At 54.9% G+C, this 24,830-nt stretch overlaps 1 protein-coding gene across 1 annotated transcript in view; it reads right to left on the bottom strand.

Moving 5' to 3' along the window:
• Positions 1-2,172: 2,172 nt before the first annotated feature.
• Positions 2,173-24,830, bottom strand: part of Scube1 (signal peptide, CUB domain and EGF like domain containing 1) — a 105,454-nt gene continuing 82,796 nt past the window's right edge. Inside the window, exons 12-23 of the mRNA XM_010634380.2 lie at positions 18,658-18,777; positions 18,132-18,236; positions 17,180-17,296; positions 16,105-16,242; positions 14,921-15,124; positions 12,833-12,994; positions 11,387-11,554; positions 10,576-10,737; positions 9,302-9,499; positions 8,115-8,267; positions 7,705-7,784; positions 2,173-7,141 (exon numbers count right to left, since the gene is read on the bottom strand). Of these exons, the coding sequence (XP_010632682.1) occupies positions 6,989-7,141; positions 7,705-7,784; positions 8,115-8,267; positions 9,302-9,499; positions 10,576-10,737; positions 11,387-11,554; positions 12,833-12,994; positions 14,921-15,124; positions 16,105-16,242; positions 17,180-17,296; positions 18,132-18,236; positions 18,658-18,777 (1,760 nt within the window). The 3' untranslated portion in view covers positions 2,173-6,988. The remainder of the gene's footprint in view (positions 7,142-7,704; positions 7,785-8,114; positions 8,268-9,301; positions 9,500-10,575; positions 10,738-11,386; positions 11,555-12,832; positions 12,995-14,920; positions 15,125-16,104; positions 16,243-17,179; positions 17,297-18,131; positions 18,237-18,657; positions 18,778-24,830) is intronic.

Genomic DNA, 24,830 nt, shown 5'->3' with positions numbered 1-24,830 from the left:
GTTTTTTTTTTTTTTTTTTTTTTTTTCAAACTTCAGCTTTTTTTTTGTACTGGGGACCAAACTCAGGTCCTTGTGCTTGAGATGCAGGCAGCAACATCGCTGAGCTAAACCCCCAGCCTGTCCTAGCTGGCATCATCATCATCATCTATTTAAAAAAATTTTTTTTTGGTTTTTTGAGACAGGGTCTTGCCATGTAGTCCAGGCTGGCCTTGAACTCATGGTGATGCCCCTGCCTCGGCCTCCTGAGTGCTGGAATTACAGGCATGCACCACCATGTCCTGTGGCCCAGAACTATTTTTTGAAGAGGTTATTCCCTCCCGCCTTGAGTTATCTTGATATCCTTGCTGAAAAATCAACTGGTGATAAATTTAAGGGTTCATTTCTGTACCATTCCAATTTTTAGTATATGTGCTGCTGAAGTGAGCACGTAAGGGTTCATTTCTGATGCTGAATTCTCTTCCATTTATCTGTCTGTCTTTATGACAGTACCACACACTCTGGGTTAATTTGGGTCTGCAGTATATTTTGAAAACGAGAAGTGCAAGTCTTCCACATTTGTTCTCTTTTCAAAGTTATTTTGGCTATTATGGAGGCCTGGTATTTCCATATGAATTTTAGGATCTGCGTGTCCCATTTCTGCATAAAGGGTGGTCAGAATTTTGATAGGAATCGCAGTCTGTAGATCACTTTGTAGCATATCGCCATTGAACAATATTGTTTGCTACTCCAAGAATATAGATCTTCTTTAATTTCTTTATGTAGTTTTCATTGTACAAGTTTTGCACTTCAGTTGTTAAATTTATACATACATATTTTATTCTTTTTGATGCTATTATAAATGGATGTTTTGGGCACTGGGGATTGAACTTAGAGCCTTTGCACTGAGCCACATTCCTAGACCTTTTTGTTTTTTTATTTTGAGGCAGAATCTTGCCCAGGTGGGACTCCAACTTGTGACCCTTCGGCCTCAGCCTCGAAGAGTGTTGAGATCACAGGTGTGTGTCACCACATCCATTATAAATTGAAGGGCTGAGATTTAGCTCAGTGGTTCTGCCGCCTGCCTAGCAAGCATAAGGACCCGAGTTCGATCTCCGGTACCAAAACAAAACAAAACAAAAACCAAATATAAATTGAATTTAAAAATTTCATGTTCCAATTATTCATTGTTAAGAGTGTAGAAATAGAATTGATTTTTTTGTGCTGGGGATCAAACTTAGGGATGCTCTGCTGCTGAGCTCAATCTCCAACCCTTTTCCATCTTTTATTTTGAGACAGGGTCGAGCTAAGTTGCTCATGTGGGACTCAACTTGGGATCCTTCTGCTTCTGTCTCTCAGAGTACAGTGGCCGTGAGCTGAAGGCAGCACTTTCTGATTGGTTCCAGCCAACTGGCCATGCCTTAATCTCCTGCCTCACTGTGGTGACTGTGAACTATGATGATATAAACAAACTTGGTGTACCAACACCTGTTCAAGTCCCTGCTTTCAATTCTTTTGGGTAAACTTGAAAAAATCACTTTGAACTTATTTTTGTGGTGCTAAGATGGATCCCAGAGCGTTGCATATGCTAAGCATGTGCTCTACCACTGTGCTACACCCTGGCACCTCCTTAGACATCTAAGCCACTGTGCTAAACCAAGAAGTGAGAGTGTTCATCCTGTTATTTATTCAGAATGTCAACTGGTATTTTATACACTGTTTTCTCTTGTGTAGTGTATAGAGGGTGCATCACTCTGGAGAGTAGTTGCTATGAGCCCTGACGGGGTCTAGACTTCTTTTAGAATCTGGTGAAAGCCATGGGCCATAGTCTCAGAAAAATGCATACAGAGCGTTGTCTGGGTCTCTTCTCTCTTGGGTACTGAGGATGGAACCCAGGACCTTGAAGATGCTAGGCAAATGCTCGCCCATTGAGCTACACCCACAATCCCAAATAACATTTTTTTTAATGTAAGTCTTGAGGAGAAAAGGGATGGGAGGCGTGGACATGTTACTTTCTGGCAGTAACTTGGGTGCCCTCTGCTTCTCCACCTGCAGATCTCTAATTCCCTGCTGTGCCTTCCAGAAGGTTACTGGAGCCCGTCAGCCCTCAACAGTCACAAGATTTCTTACTCTTTTTCTTTTCTGGACTCCAACTGCCTTTTCCCACCCCCATCGTGATCTCTAATGAAGAAGAGAGCAGAGCAATATTTAGGTTCATTTTTTATTATTAAAGTGATTTTCACAAATGCTCAATTACATGCATGTGAGGGGACACGGCGGTGGACACAAAGCTTTGAATATTGGAGGCAACTGACAGGAAAACGTGGCTACGCTGCTCTGTGTCAACACTGCAGCAGAGGCCAGTGAGCGCTGGGCCAGCGTGGGCCTTTGGCAGGAGGTGGAGGACAGGGCTGCGGGTGAGAGTGCGGCTCCCTGGCAGCTGACGCCAGGGCCCTATGGACTGGGCCTGCTCAGTGTTTAGGGTTCTGACCTGGCAGAATCTGAAGTTTCCCCGCCCTAGATCTACTCTGGATTGGAAACCAAACCTTGGCACTATGACGCTGCCTCTCTGCCTTTCCCCAGATCTTCCCACAGGCACGACGCTCACTGTGCTGTGCGATGCTGAGGGGCATCCCTGGGACACGGGCAGGCGTAGGTAGGAGCTGGCAGTGCCAGCTCATAACTGAGCACCCTGTCCCCTGGCCTAAGACATCATTTCTCTGAATGTTTAGTGCTTCTCGAGGGAGGGTGTATCACTGAGGTCACTCTCCATGCCTCCGGGCCACCCTTGGATTGGATCCTCTTGTCCCAGGCTGAGGCTCCAAGCTCTAGGTTCGGATGACAATGGATGAATATTCACTTCCTGGTGAGACTTGGGAAGTCTGGACAATTTCAAAGGGACCATCCAATGGGCTCTGGGACAGCGGGGGCTGGGAGGCCTCAGGGGACCCCAGGGCCTGCTCTGTGGGGGCCATAAGAGGAGGATGCTGGAGGCAGCATGTGCATGCCTGTGTTTCCTGGGCCTGGGGTGGCTTCCTCTACTGTACCTTTAAAAGCAAGACAAGCAGCACAGGGTAGACTCAAGCCTTGTCCTGCTTCCGGGTCATTCCTGAAGGGCTCATAACCCATGGGGGCCATGGAGCAGAGGCATTGGGGAGAAGAGGGGCTCTTTGTTTGTCTCTGTGTAGCCCATGGGCATTTCGACGCAGATCAAATCCTGAATGGCATCAGCTGAGCACCGTCCCATGAGTATCTTTGGTGAAGCGATGGGACCTTGCTATCAGCTACAGGTGGCTCGGCAGCGAGTGAGTAAGTCAGTTGGGTCCCTGGGCGAGAAGAGAGGTGCCTGCCTTCTGGGGCATTGGCTGTGCCAGGTGGCTGCTGTCCTGGGCAGGCTGTCATCTTTGTGCCTCCCTGTCCCCTGTCTTCCTAGGAGCCCGGCACACAGTCAATGCTTGGTAAATGCTGCTAAATTCACTTCTTCCTTTTCAAGCAGGGGTGGTGGAGGTCCTGAATAACATCAGCTGCTAGATTCAGTTAAGGACTCACAACAGCCCCGACCCTGACAGTGCATTTGTTAGAGGTCAGAGGTCGCTCTAAAGGCTTTCACACCTGGCCCCTGTGGTCACTTTCTGGGGCCCTGCACCGCTTTCTGGGGCCTTTCTGGGTGCTGCGTGTCCCCAGCAAGGGCGGGAGCCAGTTTGGAAAAGTGGTTACCACTATTGGCCGGGGTGGATTGTGTTGGGGAGCACAGGCTGATCTTGCTGTTAGAGGGCCCGGGTGGAGCCCGAAGCCAAGAGAGGCAGCACAAAGAGAATAACGGGGACATAAAGAGCCTGATTCTGGGCAGCAGAGGAGGCTGCCTGAGGGTGTGGCTGGCCACTGAACCTCGGTGCAGACCTCTCCCTTGTGGGCCTGCAAAGCAGAAGAGGCCAGGTGTGTGGGTAGAAGTGTGAAGTGCTGAGGTGTTGCTTGCACTCCTGGGTCCACTCTGGGAAGCCCAGCCAGGGGCCCAGGAGCTGCACTAAGCTCAGAGGAATCTGGAGGCTCCACAGACCCTTTTCCAGGCCTCACCAGACGGCAGGGCTTCTGCTTCCAGAAACTGTCCTGTACCGTTTTGCTGGGAGTACAGGGTACAGTGTGGCTTCTGGCAGCTCCTTGACTGGCCGCGCCACGGGACCAGGGCTGACCAAAGCCAAAGCCAGCTTCCAGCTCAGTGCTTCCATTTCCGGCTTCTCACCAGGAAGGCTCCTGCATGGCTGACCCCACCTTCCCTCTTTCCTAAAGTCTCCTCAGGAAGACATGCCCCGCAGCATGTGAGCTCGTGGAAATGTACTTGTTGTCCAGAGAGCCCCATGAGAACCGGGGTCGGCTTTGGCTTTAATGGCTGGGATCCAAAGTTCTACAACGCAGGGAGTTGCAGCAGACCCTAACTCTGGGCTTTATGTCACTGGGATGTTGGTGACGGTGAGGGCAACTGGTGACCTTGCGTCTCTGGCTACCCGGTCCTTCTCAAAGCCTCTTTCGTAGCACAACAGCTACAGAAGGGTTTGATGGTGAGAGGAGGAGGAGGAGGAGGAACCTGCCCTGTGCCTGCCCTGTCCTGCTCTGCCCTGCGGACACTGGGCATGCAGTGGCCACAGTGCTGGTGACAGATGTGGGATGAGAGCAGACATGGGGAGGTGGCTTCATGGGCGTACAGATGACAGAACCACTCAGGGATCACAGGGAAAACTCAGGAGAGCCCGAAAGTGCTTTCCGGTCCTCTCTGTGTTTTGAAGGCATTAAAAACATCCTTAAGAAGCACAATAGTTCATTTTATGTGTCAGCTTGACTGGCCTAGTTGGAGACCCAGACAGTTGGTAAACTGTTCCTCATGGGGTTCCTGGGGAGTTTTCAGGGAACCGGCAGATTAGGCAAAGACCCAGCATGGGGGGCATCCAGTACCTGGGTTGGCTGAGGGGCCCCAATAAAACAAAGAGGTGGAGGAAGGGGCAGTTCACTCTCTGGGAGCTGGGAGATTCCCCTTCTGCTCCTGGTTCTCGGGCCTCTGGACTCTAGGGTGCCCAGCTTCTCTGGTTGGATTTAGCCTAAACCATGCTGCCAGCTTCTGGCTTCTCCAGCATGCACACAGTGCCTCAAAGAGTCTCGGCCTCCACAGTTCTGTGAGGAGGTTTTCATAAGTCCGTGTGATCTCTCTCTCTCTGTGTATCCTGTTGGTCTTGTTTCCATGGAGAACCTTAATAAAGAGTCTAAGTCCCTCACAGCGTCCTCCTGTGTACTTGCCATCTGCACTTCTTTCTGGGGACCCTGACAAAGGAAGGGGGGTCTCTTTCTGGAAACTAAGGCTGGCCTGCAAGGACTGTGACCAGCAGAGGTGCAGTGTGGCTTCTGGCAGGGCTATCAGTTAACCTGGACCTTTCAGCAAGTGCAGAGGCTCTGCGCACCATTTTCCACTTGGACTTGATCCGAGAAAGTGGCCAGTGGCAGCCGGGGACTCATCTTTGGTAGATGTGTGTGATGGTGGTGACTCATTCCTGAGTCCCAAGTCCTTTTCTGGACTGTAGAATGTGTCACACCCTGTGTGCCAGTCACCAGGCCATGCTCTCGTGACCCCGCTCACCTGCCAGTGTCTTTGGGCCGCGTGCATTTCTCAAACCTTCCGTCAGTCAGGCTGGGCTGGGAGCAGGAACCCTGGTGGCCACTTGGAATCAGTGGCTGGAGTTCCTTTTAAGATTTTTGTGTCCCTTGGAAGTTTTAACATTTGTTAACCTGAAAAATACAGACTGTATCTTATGCACAGCTTACAGCTGGCAGCGAGCGGTATGACAAGCAACGAGGACTTGGTGTGACCCTGGTACACCGGTGCTCTCAACAGGCTGTCCCAGGTGCTGGCTTCCCCGTCCCACTGACTCCTTGTGTCCAAGGGGACAAAAGTGTGGCAGAAAGGAGGCCTGACAGGTGAGGAGTGGGTGGCTGCTCCAGGTTCCCTTGAGAAAGACCTCATTTCCTGGCGATTTGTGGGCACAACACAAAACCCAGGGGGCGTCACCACAGGGCCGGAACGCAGGCCCCTTCTGAAGTTCGTGGCGAGGCCCTGCATCCCCAGGGAGGGCTGCCATCCACGGGGTCCCATTGGGGGCAGCACGAGGAGCATGGGGTGGGGCCGACGCTCCGACAGTACTAAGCCCAGTTCCTAAGAATGCACGGGGCCAGCCTGGCTCTCCCCACCTGCCTTGGGAGGTGCCAGTCACAGGAGGAGCATCGTAATTCTCTAGGCAGGCTGGCTGCAGCGACCCACACTGAGCATTTTCCTAATGTGTTCACAACAGAAGTGTAAATATAAGACTATATATATACATATAATCTTATATTGATATTCCCACATATATATAGTACTTAGATGTCCCACTGAGGGAAAGCACAGACCTAGCTTCGCCCCCTGCAGCTCCGTCCCATCCATTACAGCGTCCTCAGAGCCCAGCGAAGGGGCACCATGTCCTGTGCCCACAGCCGGAGGAGTCTGGCGGCCCTGAGGGCATCAAGGCAGACTTGTCCACCCGTACGTGTTGGCTCCTTTCCCCGCTTCCCCGGCCTTCCTTCCTGTGTGGTTGACATCTGCCCACGCCTCCTCCAGTGTCCCAGGGACAGCATCGGCCGTTTTCTTCTCTCCTGAAATGCCACGCGTAGGGCGGGCACTCGCTGTCCACACGTGAAGCGGGCGTGGCGCGTCGTGGTAAGGCAGCGTCCTGCCAGGACACCGTGCTCGTGGTGTCCTGGGAAGTGAAGAGGTGAAGGGAGGGACAAAGGCATCCTGCAGCAAAGAGTTCCCCCTGGGACGGCAGATCCGAGGGAGGCCTGGGCTTGGTCCCAGCCCTCCACAGCTTCCCCGAGGGGCACATGTCACGGGTTTCCCAAGGTGACACAGAGGCCCAGGGGCTTTCTTCTGCTCCTCCTTGGAGGGAAGGGAGTCTTCCCTCCACCTCGCCGTCCCGCAGGCCAGCACTGAGCGTTACTTGTAGGGTCGCAGGAACCGGGACACTTTGGAGCGCAGCAGTTTGATGAAGGAGCGAGGGAACATCTCCTTGGACTCCTGGGCTGTGTACTTGAAGTAGTTCTGGGGGTGCGCCAGCACGTCGAACAGAGCTTTGATCAGTTTCTTGTCCTGCAAGACATGGGACGGGGGATCTTCAAATGCTAAGGAGCCTGCTGTCCAGAGGCTGGGCCAGGGCCCACCAGGTCTGGCCTTCTTGGTGAGAGCCAATCCCTGGGCCTCTGACCAGTGCTGCTAAGTGACAGCCACAGCCTCCCCTTATGGCTCAGTGGCTCTGCTGCTCAAGGCCACCACAGATGAGGGGGGAGTCCAGTCCCAGTAGCACAGTGTCTCTAAGTGATAACAGTAGTGGGTGGAATCTGCTGATTTTAGGACACCACCTCATTTCACAGGCAGGAAAGCGAGGTTGACAACCTCAGGCAAAGAACCTGCCCGAGGCCATGTGACCAGGTTCCCAGTAGCGAGCTGGCCTCGGGTCTCCTGATTTGGGGGGACAGATGTGTCAGCCCCAGTCTCTGTGCGGGGGCCCCTACCCCCAGGCCCTCTTCCTCCTCAGGATCCTGTCATCACCCTTCCTCCTTTCTCCAGGGGCCAGGGGTCAGGACGGCCAAGGTGGGGGCGTAGAGATTGTCCGGCCACTCTCTCAGTCACATGGATGCCCCCAGTAAACTCACCTTCAAGATTTCCTGGTGATTCTCCGAGGCGTATAGGCGCCCGTCGCGCACGATGTCTTCGATCAGTTGCTGGTAGTCCTCTGCACAGCCAGGCCAGAGGCAAAGGCAAGGGCTTGAGACCCTCCCACTGTGGCCCCTGCCCTCCCCGGCTGTGGGATGGCCCGGGCGCAGCTCTGCCTGGGCCTTAGCACCAGGGGCTTCCTCCACCTGCACACCCTTCCTCCTCCAGCTGCAGCTGCCCTGCTGAACCTTCCACACCTTTGCAGGCATGGCCTCTCTGTTTTGCCTGCTGACAGGGACAGGTGACTGCGCTTCCTTTGGGTCTCTGTTTTGCCTGCTGACAGGGACAGGTGACTGCGCTTCCTTTGGGCCTGGCACGCAGTGGCTGTGAGGACAGGGTCCCACCTTACCGTCATACGTGACGTAGGGAACTTGGAAGCCTTTTCCGCTGTTGCCCTCATTGGATTTGAACTGGATCCAGAGCTTCCGGGAGCGGGATGTGAACGCGATGGGTCTCTCGTAGGTCTGGCAGGTCTCGTAGGTGGTGATAGATGTGGGGGAGGCTGCGGGGAGCCTCACCATTGTGGAAGCGTCCCCAGATCTGCAGGGCTTCACCTTCCCACCCGGCTGGTCCCCTGAGCCTGCAATGCCTGGTTCGTCAAACAGGCAGCTCTTCCCAGCACTGGTCCCGGTTCTCCTGGCCCTTCTGAGGCCGGTTTCCTCTAGGAAGCCTCTGGGTTCTCCCTCCGTGTTCCTGTTCTGCTCTGGTGAACCCACTCCTACAGCCCCTCTATGACGAGCCTCTGTCTCCCTGTGCAGAGCCCCGCTGGGCCCCTGAGGAGAGTGTGCAGGCCAGAGCCTGGGGTCAGGTTTGGGAGGCCTCTCTCCTGTGAGCCAGTGAGCAAGGGCGTCCTGCTGCTCCCCAGGGAGCCTTCCCGGGTGCCCCTGGAGGAAGGTGAGCTGCGGTGGACAAGGCAGCGGGGTGGAGGCCCTGACAGGGATGGGTGTGGCAGTGGTCCTGGGTTGGGCTCTGGCTGGCTGAGGCACCTCGGGCAGCTCCCTTGCTCTTTCCGTTCGGCAGCCTCACTGAGCAGGTGGTGCCGGACTTGGGAATGGAGTGCCCACACCTGGCAACGGCAGTGAGGTCTCTGCCAGGTCCCTGCGGGGGCACCCAGCTGCTTCTGCTTTCTCACTGCCAGGACGCAGGCACACGCTCGTCCACGCCCCTGTGGAAGGCGCCTTTGTCCAACCCTCCAGCTTTCACGGTGTGCCTGGGAGGCCGTTTGCTCACCCAAGCCTCGGGGAGAGGAGGAGGGGCACTTCCGGGGTCTCACTGGGTTGTGTGATGGGGGGCGGGGAGAAGGGGCTGCAGCTGGCCGGACCATCCAGCTGTGGGGAGGCATCGGGGCCCGCTAGGTCCTGTTTAGGGCACCGCTAAGCTTCCCCGACCTCCTCACGTTGCTCCTACAGCCACATTCAAGGGCACACTCTGTGCACCTGCTCCTGCCCCTGGAGCCGCACCAAGAGGAGGAGGGGCGTTGGTGAGTGGCTGAGGCTGCGTCCCGTCCCCAGCCCCAGCCCTGGGGCCAGCACGCACCGCTCTTCCTCATGACCAGGACATCTCCGCACTCATCCTCGATCGGCAGGAAGATCTCGGGGACCACAATGAGGATCCTGCGCTTGGGGGGTGGCGCGATGTGCCACACACACTCCGCGTTGGCCGGGTAGTCGCCAGGATAGTTGGGGGACTCGATGTAGCCCGTGTAGTCACCAAGCTCGCCACCGCAGTGCTGGTCTGTGGGCACCGTGGCCCGAGGGCCTGATCAGGCGCAGCTGGCTGAGTGCTCAGCCAGCCTCCACTCAGCCCTCCGTGTGCCCCAGCCTTGGCCTGGGTCCCAGCCTGGCTGCCCCTTTCCGCCTGCTGGCTTTGGAGGCCCAGCCTGAGCTGCTCTTTCTCAGGGGGCTGCCTTGCCTGATGCAGAGTCACCCTGCTTTCCAAGCACCCTGCGGGCTGTCGGCGCCCACCTGTCAGCCCCTGATTCTCTCCCGAGGGAAGCAGCGCTTGCCCTTTCTCTCGGTTCACCCATCCGAGGTATCAGGCACCTGGGCTGAGCCTGCCAGCCGTGGCATGGGTGCCCTCTCCACCAGGGGTAGGAGACCACGGGAGGGCACCGCAGCGAGGAAAGAGATACGTGTTTTCCTTTCTTTGCTAACTACTGCATCCTCGGAGAGGCCAGATGTGACATTTTAATGAGACAAATGGTTCTGCGCCTTAAAGGTATAAAGAAATAAATTTTGCAAAACGAACTAAATATAATATTAAATATATATTCATTTCCTGTGCGTTCTCACTGAAGTATTTTCTCCTGTCAAGATTTTTGGGAAACGCTTCCTTTCCACCTTCAGCGTTCCAGAAACTTCCCCATCACCCGGCTTTCCTACTTTTACCCATCAAGATTATAAAAACCCTCCACCTGCAGACTCCTCTGCTCAACTGCTCTTCTGGCTCTGAGGGTCACGTGCCTGGCTGTCACCTCCAGGAATAAATGCCCTTCACAGGCTTTTAGATGGTTCTAGACATGATCAGAAGCCCCACAAAATTGATTAGGAAAAGGTAAAACGCAGAAACTGCAAAATGAATGTAAAGTAACACAGCATCAATGTGTGAAGCCTGGAGTCCGGGGCACAGACGGAGTCTGGAGGGCGAGGGCGACCCATGCACAGCGCCCTCGGACAGTGCGCCCGGCGGGCACTGCCCCTCCCGGCTTGGGCTCAGGCAGGCGCAGACTTCCTCTCAGAGGGGTGAGGCCAGGTCTCACCCACGCCTGCCCAGCGTGCCCGGCCTCCCACTCCCACAAGAGTGGCACCTACTTTTGCAGTGGGTGACGTTGGTGGAGCCGTCGAAGTCGGTGCTGGTGTTGCCCGGACAGGTGATACAGTGGTTCTGGCCGAACTCGGGCTGGTAGGTGCCCACAGGGCAGCGGATGCAGCGGTGAGTGGTGGTGTTGTAGTGGTGGCCGGGGGAGCAGTGCACTGCAGGAGGGGACGCACGGGTGGGGGTCTGTGCGCCAAGGCAGGGCAAGGAGCACCCCACACACACTCGAGACCTCCACCACCCAAGTACTCCCCACTGGGGGATGAGGGGACAGATGCTCAGGAGGCTGAGCGGCCGCCTGGCTGGGACACAAATGCAGCACAAGAGCTGTGTGCTGGACTCCAGGAAGAGCACACGGAGGGGCCCATGCCAGAGGCAGACAGAGGACGTGCGTGGCTCTCAGCAACCCAGGGGGCACTGTGGGTCACCTCGATGGGAGCAATTTTCAGGGAGCAGTGGGGCAACTGTGGGCACGAAGGGGTTCAGGGCAGAAAGGGAGGAAAGGAAGGGAAAGAACAAGTCTAGACTGGTGTACAGCTGGGGCGGTCTGGAGGCTGGGCTGTCTTTGTGTCAAGGTAAAGCAGCCACCACACAGGCTCTGTGGACCTAGGACCTTGGCTGGTGGTGCAGACAGGCAGACAGACAGACAGACGAGGAGAGGGAGCCCACTGAAGGTGAGACAGGTCACCAGCTTGTGAAGGAGGCGTGGACCCCGCACCCAGCATTCCTGAGGGTCCCCCTGATCTTGAAGGTGCCCAGGCAGAGGAGATGGGAGGCGTATAGTGGCGGGCAGTGGGGCCCCCTCACCTTTGGCCTCGCAGTCCTGGAAGGAGGTGGCACCCTCATGCTTGGTGAGCAGTCCCCCACCACAGGGGAAACAGCCTGTGTGCCCAGGCTCAGGCTGGTACGTGCCCAGGGGACAGGTCTGGCATGGCTTGAAGCCATCGGCTGAAAAGGAGCCCGGAGAGCACTGGCCTGCAAGTCAGAGGTCACGGCTCAGATTGGGTGTTGGTGGCCCTGGGCCCTGGGATGGGCACGGGGTGGGGTGGGGCAGCCTGGCCAAGCCTGTCGTCCCTGTGCACGGAGAGGGTGGTCGGTTGTGTCAGAAAAGTGGGAGGAGGTGGAAGGTCTTTGAGGCTCCAAGGGCAGTGCTGGGACAGAGAAGGGACCATGGGAAAGCTGACTTCAGCTCAACATAAAGAATGTTCCAGAGTCCAGCAGGAAGGAAGTATGCAGGCATCCCGGCATTAGGTGAGAAGTGGGTTCAGAGTCCTCTTGGCCCAGACTCAGGGACTGTCCTCCTGTGGCCATCCTGAGCTTCAACAGTCACCACACTTGGAGAAGGCACCAGAAGAAGGACAGAGCTCTCTGCTCCCCTTAGGTACCCGCTTCCCAGTGCTGAGGTCCCCTGTGCCCTCTGCAGGGAGAGCCCCACAATGGTGCAGGAGAGGCTGCTGGGAGATCCATCTCACAGAGGGGCTGAGTGGGGTGCTAGGTGGTAAAGCCCTTCAAGAACCAAACCATGCTTGGTAAACTAAAAAAGGGCTCTCTTTCAACCAGCTACAAGGGAAACTTTTTGTCCATGCGTGTGTGTGTGTGTGTGTGTGTGTGTGTGTGTGTGTGTGTGTGTGTGTGTGTTGGATGGTGATACTGGGGATTGATCCCAGGGAGCACTGGCCCAGCCCTTTTTATTTTTTATTTTGTGACAGGGTCTCACTAAGTTGCCCAGGTGACTTCGAACTTGTGAACCTCCTGCCTTAGCCTCTCAAGTAGCTGGGATTGCAGGCGTGTACTACCATGCTTGGTCCAAAATTGTAAAGTCCTTTGTAAGGAGCAAAGTTCCTGACCCATGAAGCGTATGGCTCGGCCTGTGATGTGTTTTGGTGAAGACAGAGCATTGCGTAGGATGTGATGCCAACCGTGAAGAACTCTGTGCCTCCCCACGGGCCCCTTGATCTGTGAGGTACAAGGAGCGTGCCCACTGTAAAGTCTCCAGCAGGCTGCCTGATGCCAAGTACTTGGGGTGCCTGAGGGCTGTGGAATGACAGGGCACTGGAAAGCAGGGGCAGATGGGAGCCACGGTGCCCTGTCTGGGTGATGCCCACGTGGAAACCCAGGGGCTTTGAAATGGCAAAGTGCTGTAGACAGTGTCATGCTCTGTGGCTGCACACGGCTTCTGCCTTGGCTTCGGGAGCCTCAGTCGAGGGGCCCCGCCTCCGACCCCTCCTCCCCACCAGGCGGGCCCATACTCGCCTCCACACTCGGACACGTTTCGGGCACCGGCCAGGCCAAGCCCGTCACTGCTGGGGCACGGGGTGCAGCTGAGCTGACCTTCCAGGTCCTGGTAGGTCCCTGACACGCATGGCACACACTGGCCCCACTCGCCACTGAAGTAGGTGCCAGGTGCACAGGCCACTGTGGAGGCAGAGAGGAGGGACAGCTGGGGTGAGTGGGCAGTGGGCCTGGCTGCCTCCTGGGTACCCAGCCAGCCTCTCCACCAGCAGATGCTGCACTCCAGGGCCCAGGGGGCCCAGCTCCATCCTGGAAGAGCCAAGGCAGCCTGGGTGGCGCCATCCATGAGGACCTCAGGGCCCTGCGGACCCCTCCAGCCCCTCCTGTGGTCCACATCTTGCCCTCCAGCCTGACTTCCTGGTCTTTTACTGCACTGTCTCCTGGAAGTCTCCACCTGGATGCTCCACAGCCACCTCCTCCAGGCCCCTATCCCTCAGCCTGTCCTTCCTGTGTTAGGGATCCGGCACCCCGGGATGCCAGGCAGGGTAGCAGCTGGGGGCTTCAGAAACACAGCGGCAAGAGGGCTTGGTGCTGGGCAGAGGCTGTTGGGGAAATAATGTGGAGATGTGGGTGGAAGAGAGGGCCAGGGTGACGGGCCACATTGGGCCAGTGAGAACAGAGGAGAGAAATAAACAGGACATTGGTAAATTAAGGAGGAAGGGAGCCATATCTTTCCCTGCTTGAGAAGATATTTACAGACAGGGAGGGGAAGGTTAGAAAGAACTTGGGGTGGAACTGGATGGAGGTCATGGTGTGAGCCATGAGCGGAGCGCTCTCCTTCCCTCCTGCACACACACACGTGCACATGCACACACACACACACACACACACACACACACACACACACACACACACACGTTGGTGAAGGAAGCTCTTTCTCACAGGAGATGCTAAGTAGGCCAAATGCCAGAATAGAGAATATCCGGATTTGGTGGGAAATGTCAAGGAAAACTGGGGCTGGTGGGTGGGAGCCCCAAGGAGCAGGATATCGGTAGAAAACTACTACTCCATCGTAGGGGGAAAAGACGAGTGGAGGAGCAGGAACCAGGGCCCTCAGTATCCTGCGGGGTCCAAGAGAGCGGAGGACCAGGGATGGCAGCTGCAGTTTATCTGCCCTGTGATACAGCGGGTGCCGGCTGTCATGAGGAGACCTCAATGGACAGTGCCAAGGGTCAGCCACACATAGAGGGTTTGTCACACCAGGAAAGGGCTGGCTAGACCCCAGGTACCTCAGAGGTGTGCCAAGGAAAGAGACCTGCGTTCCTGGATAGGAGCTGGGCCCAGGAACTGAAAAGGGACATGTTTGGAAGAACTGATGAAATGTTAACGGGGTAGCTGGGCTTGGTGGTGCGTGCCTGTAATCCTAGCCTTCTGGGTGGCTGAGGCAGGAGGATCATAGTTCAAGCCCAGCCTGGCAATTTAGTGGCCTAGAAAAACCATGTCTCTGAATAAAAAAAAATTAAAAAAGATCCAGGGATGTAGCTCAGTGTGAAGGCCCTGGGTTCAATCCCCAGTAAATAAAAACAGAAGAAATAAAAAAAAAAAAAAAAAAAAAAAAAAAAAAAAAAAAGGAAATGTCACGGCGTGTATGGGTTGGACATTGAGGAGCACACGCACAGGAAACCCTACCATAGCAAATGCCAGCAAATTCTAGAAATGTGGATGAAGAAAATATGCATGTTTTTGGTTCTGCTTAACAATGTCTCTGAAAGCTAGAAATAGTCCCAAATGAGTTGTTGAAAATAAGAGAAGGCTATCGTGAGGCCCCGCATCACGCCCAGGCCACAGCAGCTCCCCACCATGCTGTCTGAGTCTCCGTCCTGGCTCTGCTCGTGGCTTCCCTGCCCAGCCTGTGCTTTGAGCTGAGCTCTGATCTGTGGCTGGGGCTGCCCGCTCTGCACTGTTACATGGACGATGCCACTGCCTGGAGCAGGGACGCGGACCCCAGTGTGCCCTCCGTCCGTCCCTGTGTGTTCCTGTCTTCCCCTCCCGCTCCTTGTGGCGTGCCCAGGCTGTACGCGCGGGGGACAGGAAGTCACAGCATCTTACCACATTTGCCATCCTGGAGCACCTGGCCCGCGCTGCAGGACCCTGCTCCCTCCAGGGCCTTCGCTGGCCGCTGGGCCACCTCGTACTCTGTGCCTGAGATCTGGACGTAGAACTGCTGCCGGCTGATGGCCTTCCTCAGGGTCTTGACAGCAGCCTGCAGGCTCTGTTCCGCCCGCTTCCGCAGGCAGTCTTCGTCACAGGCGTCTGCGGGAGAGGGCAGGAGAGGGGCTCACACCTGCTGCTTGCTTTGCGGAGGGCCCCGTGCCAGGCCCTGTGCAGTGCGGGGGGCTGTGTAGAACACCTCAGTGCAACCTCACAGCAGGCCGGGCCAGTGTCCAGCCGACGGATGAGCAGCCAGGGACCTGAGAGGCGTGAGCCGGCGGGGGCAGACCCTGGGACAAGCCAGGCCTCCATTCACCACAATGTGTCACACAACCAGGGCACAGCTCCTCAGGTGCACGTGTGTGAGCATGTGTGAGTGCGCATGATCCGAACAGGGTGAGGACTGCCCGTCCTCAGATCACGTCCTGTTCTTTGGCCTTGAATCCACCCTCTGTGGCTGCGGCATTCTATTCCCTGCCTTTACGCCATTCCTTGCCACCTCTTCTACCCAGTAGAAGAATCCAGCGCGGATTCAATGGCCCCTCTCCTGGGAAGGCTTCCGGAGCCCCCTCTCTTGGGGAGGGACCTTAGTTCTGTGTACGCTTGTCCTCACTCCCCCACCACCCACAGCGTCCCCCAGGACTGGGTAGCTTGTTTTCACACCCACCTCCCTGTGGCTGCAGATGCTGCCAGGGCAGGGGCCAGAGCGCCCATGCCCGGGGCCGGGCACACACCTGACACACTCGCTGATCCCTCTCAACTCCTCTGTCACAGCCAAGAGTAACGTGTTGACGTGAAACACAAAATAGTGTGACAAGCCCTTCTGCGAGCAGGAAAGACAGGCCCTGGCGCAACTGTTCTGGGGCTGCCGCACGTCTCCCTTTACAGCCCTGTGGGGAGAGGTGTGCAGCTGTCTCTGTGCCCTTCTCCTGTCCTTGTCCCTGGCTGTGCTGTGTCCCTTGCTTGCCTGGCTGGTCTCTGCCTCCTCCTGCCGCGGCTCTGATGGGAGCCTGGCTTTACACCCCCTGACCCCCGACGGTCCCCCAGGTCCTCGGCAGCCCACGAGCGAGCCCCTCACCCACCTGAGGCCTCCTCCATCTTCAGCTCCACCTCAAACTCTGCTATGACGTGGGACACCTCCTTGGATGGGGACTTGCGGCCTCGGCGCCTCTTCTTGGAGGAGTCACATTTGAGGGTCACGGAAGTCACGTGGCAGTTGTCTGGACAAGGGAGGGGGTGCTGTGGCAAAGGTGGCCTGGGCAGGGAACGGGTTCCTACAAGGCCCTGCACAGAGACTGCCACTCTGCAAGGGTCCCTCTGTGCCCAACAGTCCATGCAGCAGATGGGGAAATTGAGGCTAGAGAAGGCAGGGGTGGTTCAGGGTCTCATGTGGCCTTAGTGGCTGAGCTAGGTAGAGCTGCATGCAGGGCCTGCAGCGAGTTTGCCCACGGAGACACCACCTCCTTTTCCCTCCACAGCTAAGCCTGGAGACTCATGGCCAACCTCATTCAAGAGTGGTACCAAGTGAGTGCCGTAATTCCTTCCACTGGGGCACAAGCAGGCCACACGGCAAGTCTGTGTGCTCATTAACCCCAGGGGGCAGGGACAGTGCCCCGTGGATGCTGGGAGTTACGCTTTAGATGTAGATGTCCCCCGAAGCCTCATGCACGTGCAGGTTTTTGGAGCTGACTTGCTGATGGAGGTGGGGTCTGGCTGGAAGAGGCAGTCCCTGGGGACGTGGCCCGGGGGGTTATCTCCCTTCTCTCTGCTCCCTCTGCTCTCTGCTTCCTGGCTATGAGCAGCTCCCCTCCACTGGGCCTCCGTTATGCTGCCCTGCCTTGGAGCCACCGACCATGCAAAGATTGAAACTTCTACAAACTGTGAGCCAAAATAAACCTCTCCTCCTTAAGTTGCGGGTGCTGGGCGTTGTGTCTCAGGGATGATGGAAGTGATTTCGATCCTAGGGCATACAAGTTTCCTACTCAGGTGCTGGCTTTTTTCTTGAGACCTGGCCAGCATCTGTAGTGCCCCAAGCACGGCTCCTTGGGCTATGGCCCCTGTCCTTGGAAAGCCAGCCCCACTGGACTGTGGGCCCCAGCTCCAGGCCTGGGGACTCCCCACTCTCCCTTGGTAGGCAGTGCAGGGTGGCGCACTCACCCAGCAATGGCTGCCTCGGGGTCTCCTTTGCTCTCTCCCGACTGCGGGGCCGGAGGTGGCACTTAGCATCTCTGGTCTTGAAGCGGGCCTTCTGCTTGATGGGGGAAGTGGGGGAATCTAGGGAAAGTCAAAATCCCCCAGGTGGTGGCCTCTCCTGAGGAGAAGGAGGTGGTGGGGAGTGGGGGCTCCCAGGGGCCACGTCTCCCCGAGCTGTGGCTTGGAGTGGGCCTCTCTGGCCTAACAGCCCTCCCAGTTGGAGAACCTCCCCTGTGTGCAAGGCTGCGGAAGGTGACCAATGGGCCACGAGGTCAGGTTTAAGTCTGGGGCTGTCCAGCCAGAGGCTCCTACAGAAGAGGAATGGAACGCTGCCCACCTCCTGCCTCACTGGCAAAGGCATAGACACAGCTAAGGCTTTTAGGAAGAGGAGGAGAGGCAAGGAAGTGGGTGTGAAATATGCAGACACCTAGAACCCTAAATTCCCACAAACTTCTGTGATTGCTGGGCCTCTAATCACATCCCGTGTCTTCAGCAGCAAGGATACAGCCTGCCCCTAAGCTGACAGGAGGCCAGCATGCTGCACCTGGGAACTTCCAGGTCAGGGGTTCAAGGGCAGTTGTGCTTTGGAGCTTTTAGAACCTCACCACACAGCGGAGGGACACATGCCCTGAAGTAGTACCTGAGGCCCATGGACTCGTAGCATTGGAGGGCCATCAAACTGCTCTGTTCTCCAGACCTCAGAACAGCCCTGTGGCCCACTATGCTAGGCAGGGACTTGGGTTACAGCCCCCTGGCTTCTAGGGCCTGGCTCTGCCTTGTCTGTAGGATCCCACACTGCGCTGGTTCCTGCCCTGAATCTTCCCTCACTGTGCCCCTCCGCCCTCCCAGCACAGCGCTGGACACAGAGCCAGGGGCCCACCCAGGCATGTGTGGCATGGACAGGCCAGGAGCTTACCTGAGCAGCTGGGCCCAGTGCCAGAGCCGGTGCCATTGCGCTTTGGTTGTGTCCTGCCCTGGAGACCTGGAATGCCGCAGCTCAGGACGTAGCTGTTTTCCGAGTCTGCAGAGAGGCCAGTGGGTGAGGTGGGCCTAGGTGCACCTCCCTTCCAGGGCCTCAGATTCTCGAGGCCTCTGAGGGGTTGCTCAATGAGATGAAGATCAGGACTGATCCCTGTTAGCCTGTTTTTTTTTTTTTGTTTTTTGTACCGGGGATAGAACTCAGGCCCTTGCGCTTACAAGGCAGTTACCAGAACCACTGAGCTCAATCCCTGGCCCTCTGTTAGCCCGATTTTGCCACATGCACACAGGTGAGTAGCTGGGGAAGGAGGAGCCCAGACCTCAGAGAGCCAGGCAGATGCCCAGGAGGACTTGGGGACCAGGGTCTTCGTTCCTAGGTCAGGCTCATTCCTGTGAGCAGCAGGAACAGGAACCCCAGGGAAGAAGCCCCCAACGTGCCCACCCTTAGGACAGCCTGGGGTTACCTGGCACGAAGAGGGTATGGGCCAGGCAGGAGAGGAAGCAGCCCTCCACGCCGCCCACCTTGCTGCAGGACAGCTGGGCCTGTGTGGTGGCCTGGGCCCGAGAGAGGCACTTGCCGGGCTCTGAGAAGGAGGAAGGCAGAGTGTGGCCAGGGCTGCAGGCCACTAAGGACTCCTACACCCTCCCTGCTGGGGCCAGACAGACTCAGGGGAGATGCCAGGGCCCGGGTCCACTTGGCAGTGGGGGACACGGTCAGACAGTGGCCTGCTCCCTCTCCCCTCAGACACACCCTGCCGTGAGGAGCCTATGAGGAGGCTCAGGTTGTCCCCAGCTGGGAGCCTCCACAGGGAAAGGGCTGAGTCCCCAGAGCGAGTATCCCTGCCCATCTGGGGGCGAGGGACAGCAGCCATCAGACAGGAGCTTCCTGGTAGGGATCCAACCCCGAGGTGTGGACCAGAGAAGCCTTTGGGTGTCTGAAGATGAGAGACAGCTCTTTCGGGTACCTCAGGTCTTTGTCGTTAGAGGGTGGAAAATGTCCCCAGACTTCTAGGGAAAAGACTGCAGTTTCACGGCCACGATCAGCACCAGAACTGATTTGTTGGCCCTTGGGTCACTCAGAAAGGCACCTCATCAGAGCCCCTCATGCTGGGCCAAGTCAGTCACCAAGGGAGGGGTCCCTCAAGTAAGGGGTGCAGGCTCCATCAGTCCCTCTGCGGCTGGCTCAGGCACTTTTAGGATGCTGGGCCTCCTGTCTCCTCATCCCCCAGAGAGAGCGCAGCTTTCCAGTTTATAGTGCTGACCAGTGATCCCCTTGGCTCTTCCACCACGGGTTCAGAATACTTTTGCTTCCCCCACGGATGACTGCATTTGAGAGAGGTGGGGGTGTGGCTCAGCAGAGAATGAACCCCGATCCCTGGCACCTGACTGAGCTCTCACGTTTGCTGGTGTTGATAATAGATTTTTCCCCTCCAGTTCTGGGGACTGAACCCACAGAGCGATACCTCCAGTCCCCAGCAGATCTCTGATTGGGGATCAGCCTGCTTGGCGTGGGTGCTACTGTCTGCCCTGTTCACTCTGCTGCTGCTCTCGCTCTCATTTGAGGCTTCTGTAGTTTCATCTGAGTGCTTGGTGTTGTCCTGACCGGTCCTGCGCTGCAGGGAGGTGTGGAGACACCAGCCCAGTGCACTTCCCGCCCCCTCCGAGGTGGCCCCAGGAGGATGCACAGTGGGAGGTGAATTCCCTACTCAGAACGAGGGGACCTTCTCTGAGCTCCTGACCAGAAGCCCTCGTGACGCTGCCCTGTTCTGCCAGGATACCAGAGAGGCCACTCCCTTCGTCCGATGTCGGGGACGGCAGGCAGTTGCGCACCACACGGCCCTTCCTCCTGTTTGGCAGGGGAAACTGGGATGCTGCTCTCAGTGCATGCTTTCGACTTCAGTGAGGATTGAGGGTTTTTATGCCGAAGCCACAGGTCCTGGCCAAGCTCCTGCCCGCTCCTGGATTCAGATTATAACCCTGACTCTTGGGCTTGGCTGCTACAGGGCAAACTGTCCCTTCCCACCTGCCACAAAACCCGAACCACCACTTCGAAGAAGGTGGATCGTTACGGGTGCTTTGGACAGGTCAAAATTTATAAACTAGTACGCTAAAGAAGAGCTCCGCAAAGTTAGGAGGTAGGGTGCTGGTTACTCATAGTCAGCCGCAGTCACTGGTTCGCCTTCGTCTGTTTCCTCTTTGCCAAGTCTTCCGAACCCGCTGTCCTGCAGCGCTCCACTGGCCCCTCCACCTCTACCGGTCCTCTGTAGGCCCCTAAGCCCTGCTCCAGCCCGACCTCAGCAGCACCTCTTTCCTCTGGGTAGCTCAGGACAGGAAAAGCCACACCGGGCGGAATTCCTCAAAGCAGCTTGCTGAGAACACAAGTCATGCACGTTCAATTTAAAGCCTGGTCTAGAGCCAAGCTGAATGCTGTGAGGGGCTAAACTCAGTTTTCCTAAACTGAGCTGGGCAAACATTTGCTTCAGCTTTCAGGATCTCATTGGATAATCATTGTCCTGGGTGATCGGGTTTGTACCAAGGACCTCACGCTTCATTGTTAGGATCTTGGGGTAGAAAAAAAAAAGAAAAGAAAAGAAAAAATAGCGGCAGATAGTAAAGACCAGGAGAAGATATGAACCCCTACCCGAGCATAACTTAGGAAAATAGCCTTAAGAGAACAAGAAAAATTAGAACTGTGGTACCTAAGGCCAGTTCAGAAGCATTTCCTGAGGAAAAGAATTGGATAAAGATTCAAACTTGTCAACTGAACAAACAGGATTCACTCGGTGACTTTAAATACAGACTTTATACTGGCAGTTAATATTTTTGAAAAGCCCCCAAAGCAAAATACATAAAGCGAGGTCTTGTCCTTCTGCAGGGTGGGTATACCTGAAAGGGGAGACTTGGAAAAATAAATTGGAATGAAAGAATGCCAGTTTAAATAATCTTTAACACATGCCTGAACATTTTCAAGGAGTCTGAGAAAGTGAATAATTTAGAAACAAAACAAAACACTTCATGGTCCTCCAGATGAAAATATCTGGCCCCCAGTAAGTACAGAACCCAAAGTCCTCTGTTCCCTGATACCCCCAATCCCCGGGATGAAGACACCTGTGGGTAAAGCGAGCTCCTGAGAGAACTTTGTACTCAGCATGGCCCGATGGCTTCTGGGAAGGCCCTGCCCCGGGGCTCTGTCCCCGAGTCCCTGTGCATCTGGTGGGGCTCCGAGGCCTTTCCCAGGGCCACTTCTCAGCTTGTGTGTGCAGCAGGAGGCTGTGGGGGACGCATCACAAGCCTAGCCAACGAGCCGGCTGGCTTCTGTTCACAAGAGCTGTGTCCCACCTTGGCTTGGGATTGAGCCCTTGCCTGGGCGGTACCTGCTGGAGTCACTGCAATGGGACTCGGGTGGTTCAAGGACCGGCTAATGTTTTTGGGCTGAGCTCAGGACAGGAAAAGTACACCGCACAGAATTCCATGGAGACTGCTTCTGTTGCACCCTGGTGAGTAGGGAGAAGCCTGAGGCCCAGAGTCTGCCAGCACTGATCACTCCTCCCCTCACCCAATCACAGACAGTCTCTCTGAGAAGCCCGGAGGAGCCGGAAGTGAGGAGGAAGGAAGAATGGGGAAGGGGCTTCAGCCTTGGAGCAGGATGCCTGCTTGTGAGGACCTTGTGAGGGAACATTTGCGAGCACATGTGAAGAGATGTGTGTGATCATGTGTGAAGGGATGTGTGTGAGCACGAGTGAGATTTGTGAACACATGTGAGGGGACACACGTGAGGGTGTGTGAGGCAAACCTGACGTGCAGGGAATTTGGGGCGGCTGGGGGGACACCCCTGGGTTGGGCCCTTCCTAACCAGCTCAGTGCTCCTGGTTCAGGCCCATCATCTTTCCTCTGGACTTTGTCCCAAAAAAGAATTCCCTTTGCCTGGGACAGGGGCTCCACAGCTGAGGGAGCTTCACTCTGCCACTAGACAGCAGGTAAAATGCACAGAAGGTTATTCTTAGAAGTCACAGAAAACTCTCTTCCCCCCGATTCGAATGAAAGCTAAGGGAACCTTAACGTGCCTGTACTGCACAGATTCAGAAACAGAGTCCCTGGGGCAAAGGCTTCTACACCAGCAGAGCAACTGGCAAAGAGCTCAATAAAAGTCCAAGCTGAGTGCTCCCAGATCTCTGTGAGCTCTTTTGCGTGAACGCACCAAGGTCAGGCCTGGCTCTTGGGGTCTGAACCCCACAACCTGGAGACATCAGCGGCCCGCATGCTTCCTGGACCCAGGCGCCAGTGTGTATTTTTCCACTCAAGGCACGCCTGCTGCAGTTAGCTGAACCATCTTTGGATGTTGAACTGGAATTACCCTTCAGTCTCAGGGTACCACTCACAGTATGATCTGCACTGTGAACTAAAACACCTAATATCAAGCCAGGTGTGGTGGTGCACATCTGTAATCCCAGCTACTTGGGAGGCAGAGGCAGGAAGACTGCAAGTTTGAGGGCAGCCTGGGCCATTTAGTAAGACTCTGTCTTAAAATAAAACAAAGAGAGCTGGGGATGTAGCCTGGTGCTCACTTGCCTAGCACGTGTGAGGCACTGGGTTCAATCCCCAGCACTGCAAAAACCCAAACCAAAGCCAAAATGCCCAGTATTTTTTCTGCTTGTCATTGACTAATTATGGCGTCTGGTTAATTTCTTCTTCTCATCTTCACTTCGGGCAATTCTCCTATCCTTTCTGGAAGGCAGAGCCCAGCCTAGGTCTCAGTACTTCAGAAGAGCTCACATCTGGAACAAGCCATTTGGCTGCTCTATGACAAGTCCCCACTTAGTACTGTTTATTACTCATCACAGGAAAGAACAGATCCCAAGATTCATGCAGAAATTCAAGGAAAGGTTCAGCAACAGCCAAACTAACATTGAACATGAAATCCAAAGCTGGAGGACTCATATTTCTGACTTGAAAGATTTTATATAATGCTATAAGAAGCAAGATGTGGGCGTCAGTGTATGAGCAGGCAAAGGTATTAAGAGGACAGAACTGGGAATCCAGAAGTAAACCCACTCATTTATGGTTGATTGATTTGGATGAGGATGCTAAGATAATTCAACAGGGGAAACAAATGATCCTTCCAACAAATGATGCTATGATGATTGGTTAGCCACATGCAGGAAAAAAAAAAGTTGGACCCTATCTCATGTCATATAGAAAATCATCACATCATAAGGCCTAAACATAAGACCTAAAGTTATAAAGCTCTTGGAAGACCAAAGTAATAATCTTTGGGACCTTGGGTTAGCAGTAGTTTCTCAGAAATGACATGAAAAACAAAAGCAACCAAAGAAAAATTGATAAATTGCATTTCATGAAAATTCAAAACTTTTGGATATGTGCTGTCAAAGCAAGCACAAAATGCAAAACTTGGAATACAAAGGACACCATCAAGAAAGTGAAGACTCACAGAATGGGAGCAGATCTTTCCAAATATGTCTAAAAAGGGATTTGTACCAAGACTGCTGTGGTTTGGACTTTAAATGTCTCTCAAAGGCTTCTGTGTTGAAAGTTTGGTCTCCAGCTGGTGGCAGTATTAGGAGGTGGTTGAACCTTTGGGAGGTGGGACCTAGTAAGAAGAAGTGAGGTCATTGGGGTGTGTGGCCTCGAAGGGGATCATGGGACCTCAGCAGCTTCCTGCTGCTTCCTGTGTCCCATCATGCTCTACTACACGGTCCCTGCTAAGTTGCTCTGCCTGGCTACAGGCCCCCAAGACAATGGAGCCAACTGACCATGGACTGAAACCTCTGAAACCAGTGAGCGCCCCCCGCCAAAAAAAAAGATTTCTGAGCAAAAAAGAGTTCTCCTGCAGCTAGCTGACCTAATTGACAAAGAGGCACCCCCAGCTCATACTCCCACACCCAACACATGTCCTCCTTCATTGTCCTTTGTTCTCAGAAAGTGTCTGTATCCAGTGTACTTTTCCATTAAATAATCCTGTAAACTAAATGTAACTTCCTAAATGCCTTCAACTGTTGATAAATGCCTCACTTCCCACCCCCGCTTCTCTTAACCCATATAAACCCTGTTCACTGCTAGCTCTGAGCTGATCAGTTTGTGGAGAAATCTCTGATCAGTCTACCAGTGTAATAAACTTGCCTCCAATCTCTGGGTGCGTTCTTGATTCTTCTTGGCCTGATCTTGCTATACCCCTAAGAGCTGCCACACTGTGGACTCCACATCAGGAGAAAGACTAGGCCCTTCCCCTTTTGTCCATCTCAGGCATTTTGTTACAATGACAGAAGGCTGACTAATGGACAGAAGACACAAAGAAATCCTACAATTAAACAATGAAGACAAATAACCTAATTACAAAAGGCCAAAGGATCTCAATAGACATTTCTCCAAATAACGTAGACAGATGGGCAATAAACACATGAAAAGATACTCAGCATCAAGGAAATACAAATCAGAACCACAAACAGATACCATGTCACATCCACTAGGATGGCTGTAGTGAAAAAGTTAGGGGTCAGGCGTGGTGGCACACACCTGTTACCCCAGCACTCTGGGAGGCTGAGGCAGGATTGCAAGTTTGAGTTTAGCCTGGCCAACTTGGTGACTTAGTTGGACCTCGTCTTAAAAAAAAAAAAAAAAA

Source organism: Fukomys damarensis, unplaced genomic scaffold, assembly GCF_012274545.1.
Source record: "Fukomys damarensis isolate Sample0158 unplaced genomic scaffold, DMR_v1.0_HiC HiC_scaffold_19, whole genome shotgun sequence".
Taxonomy (NCBI): Eukaryota; Metazoa; Chordata; class Mammalia; order Rodentia; family Bathyergidae; genus Fukomys; species Fukomys damarensis.
The sequence above is the reverse complement of the archived record's forward strand: the minus strand, read 5'-3'. Positions and strand labels throughout refer to the sequence as shown.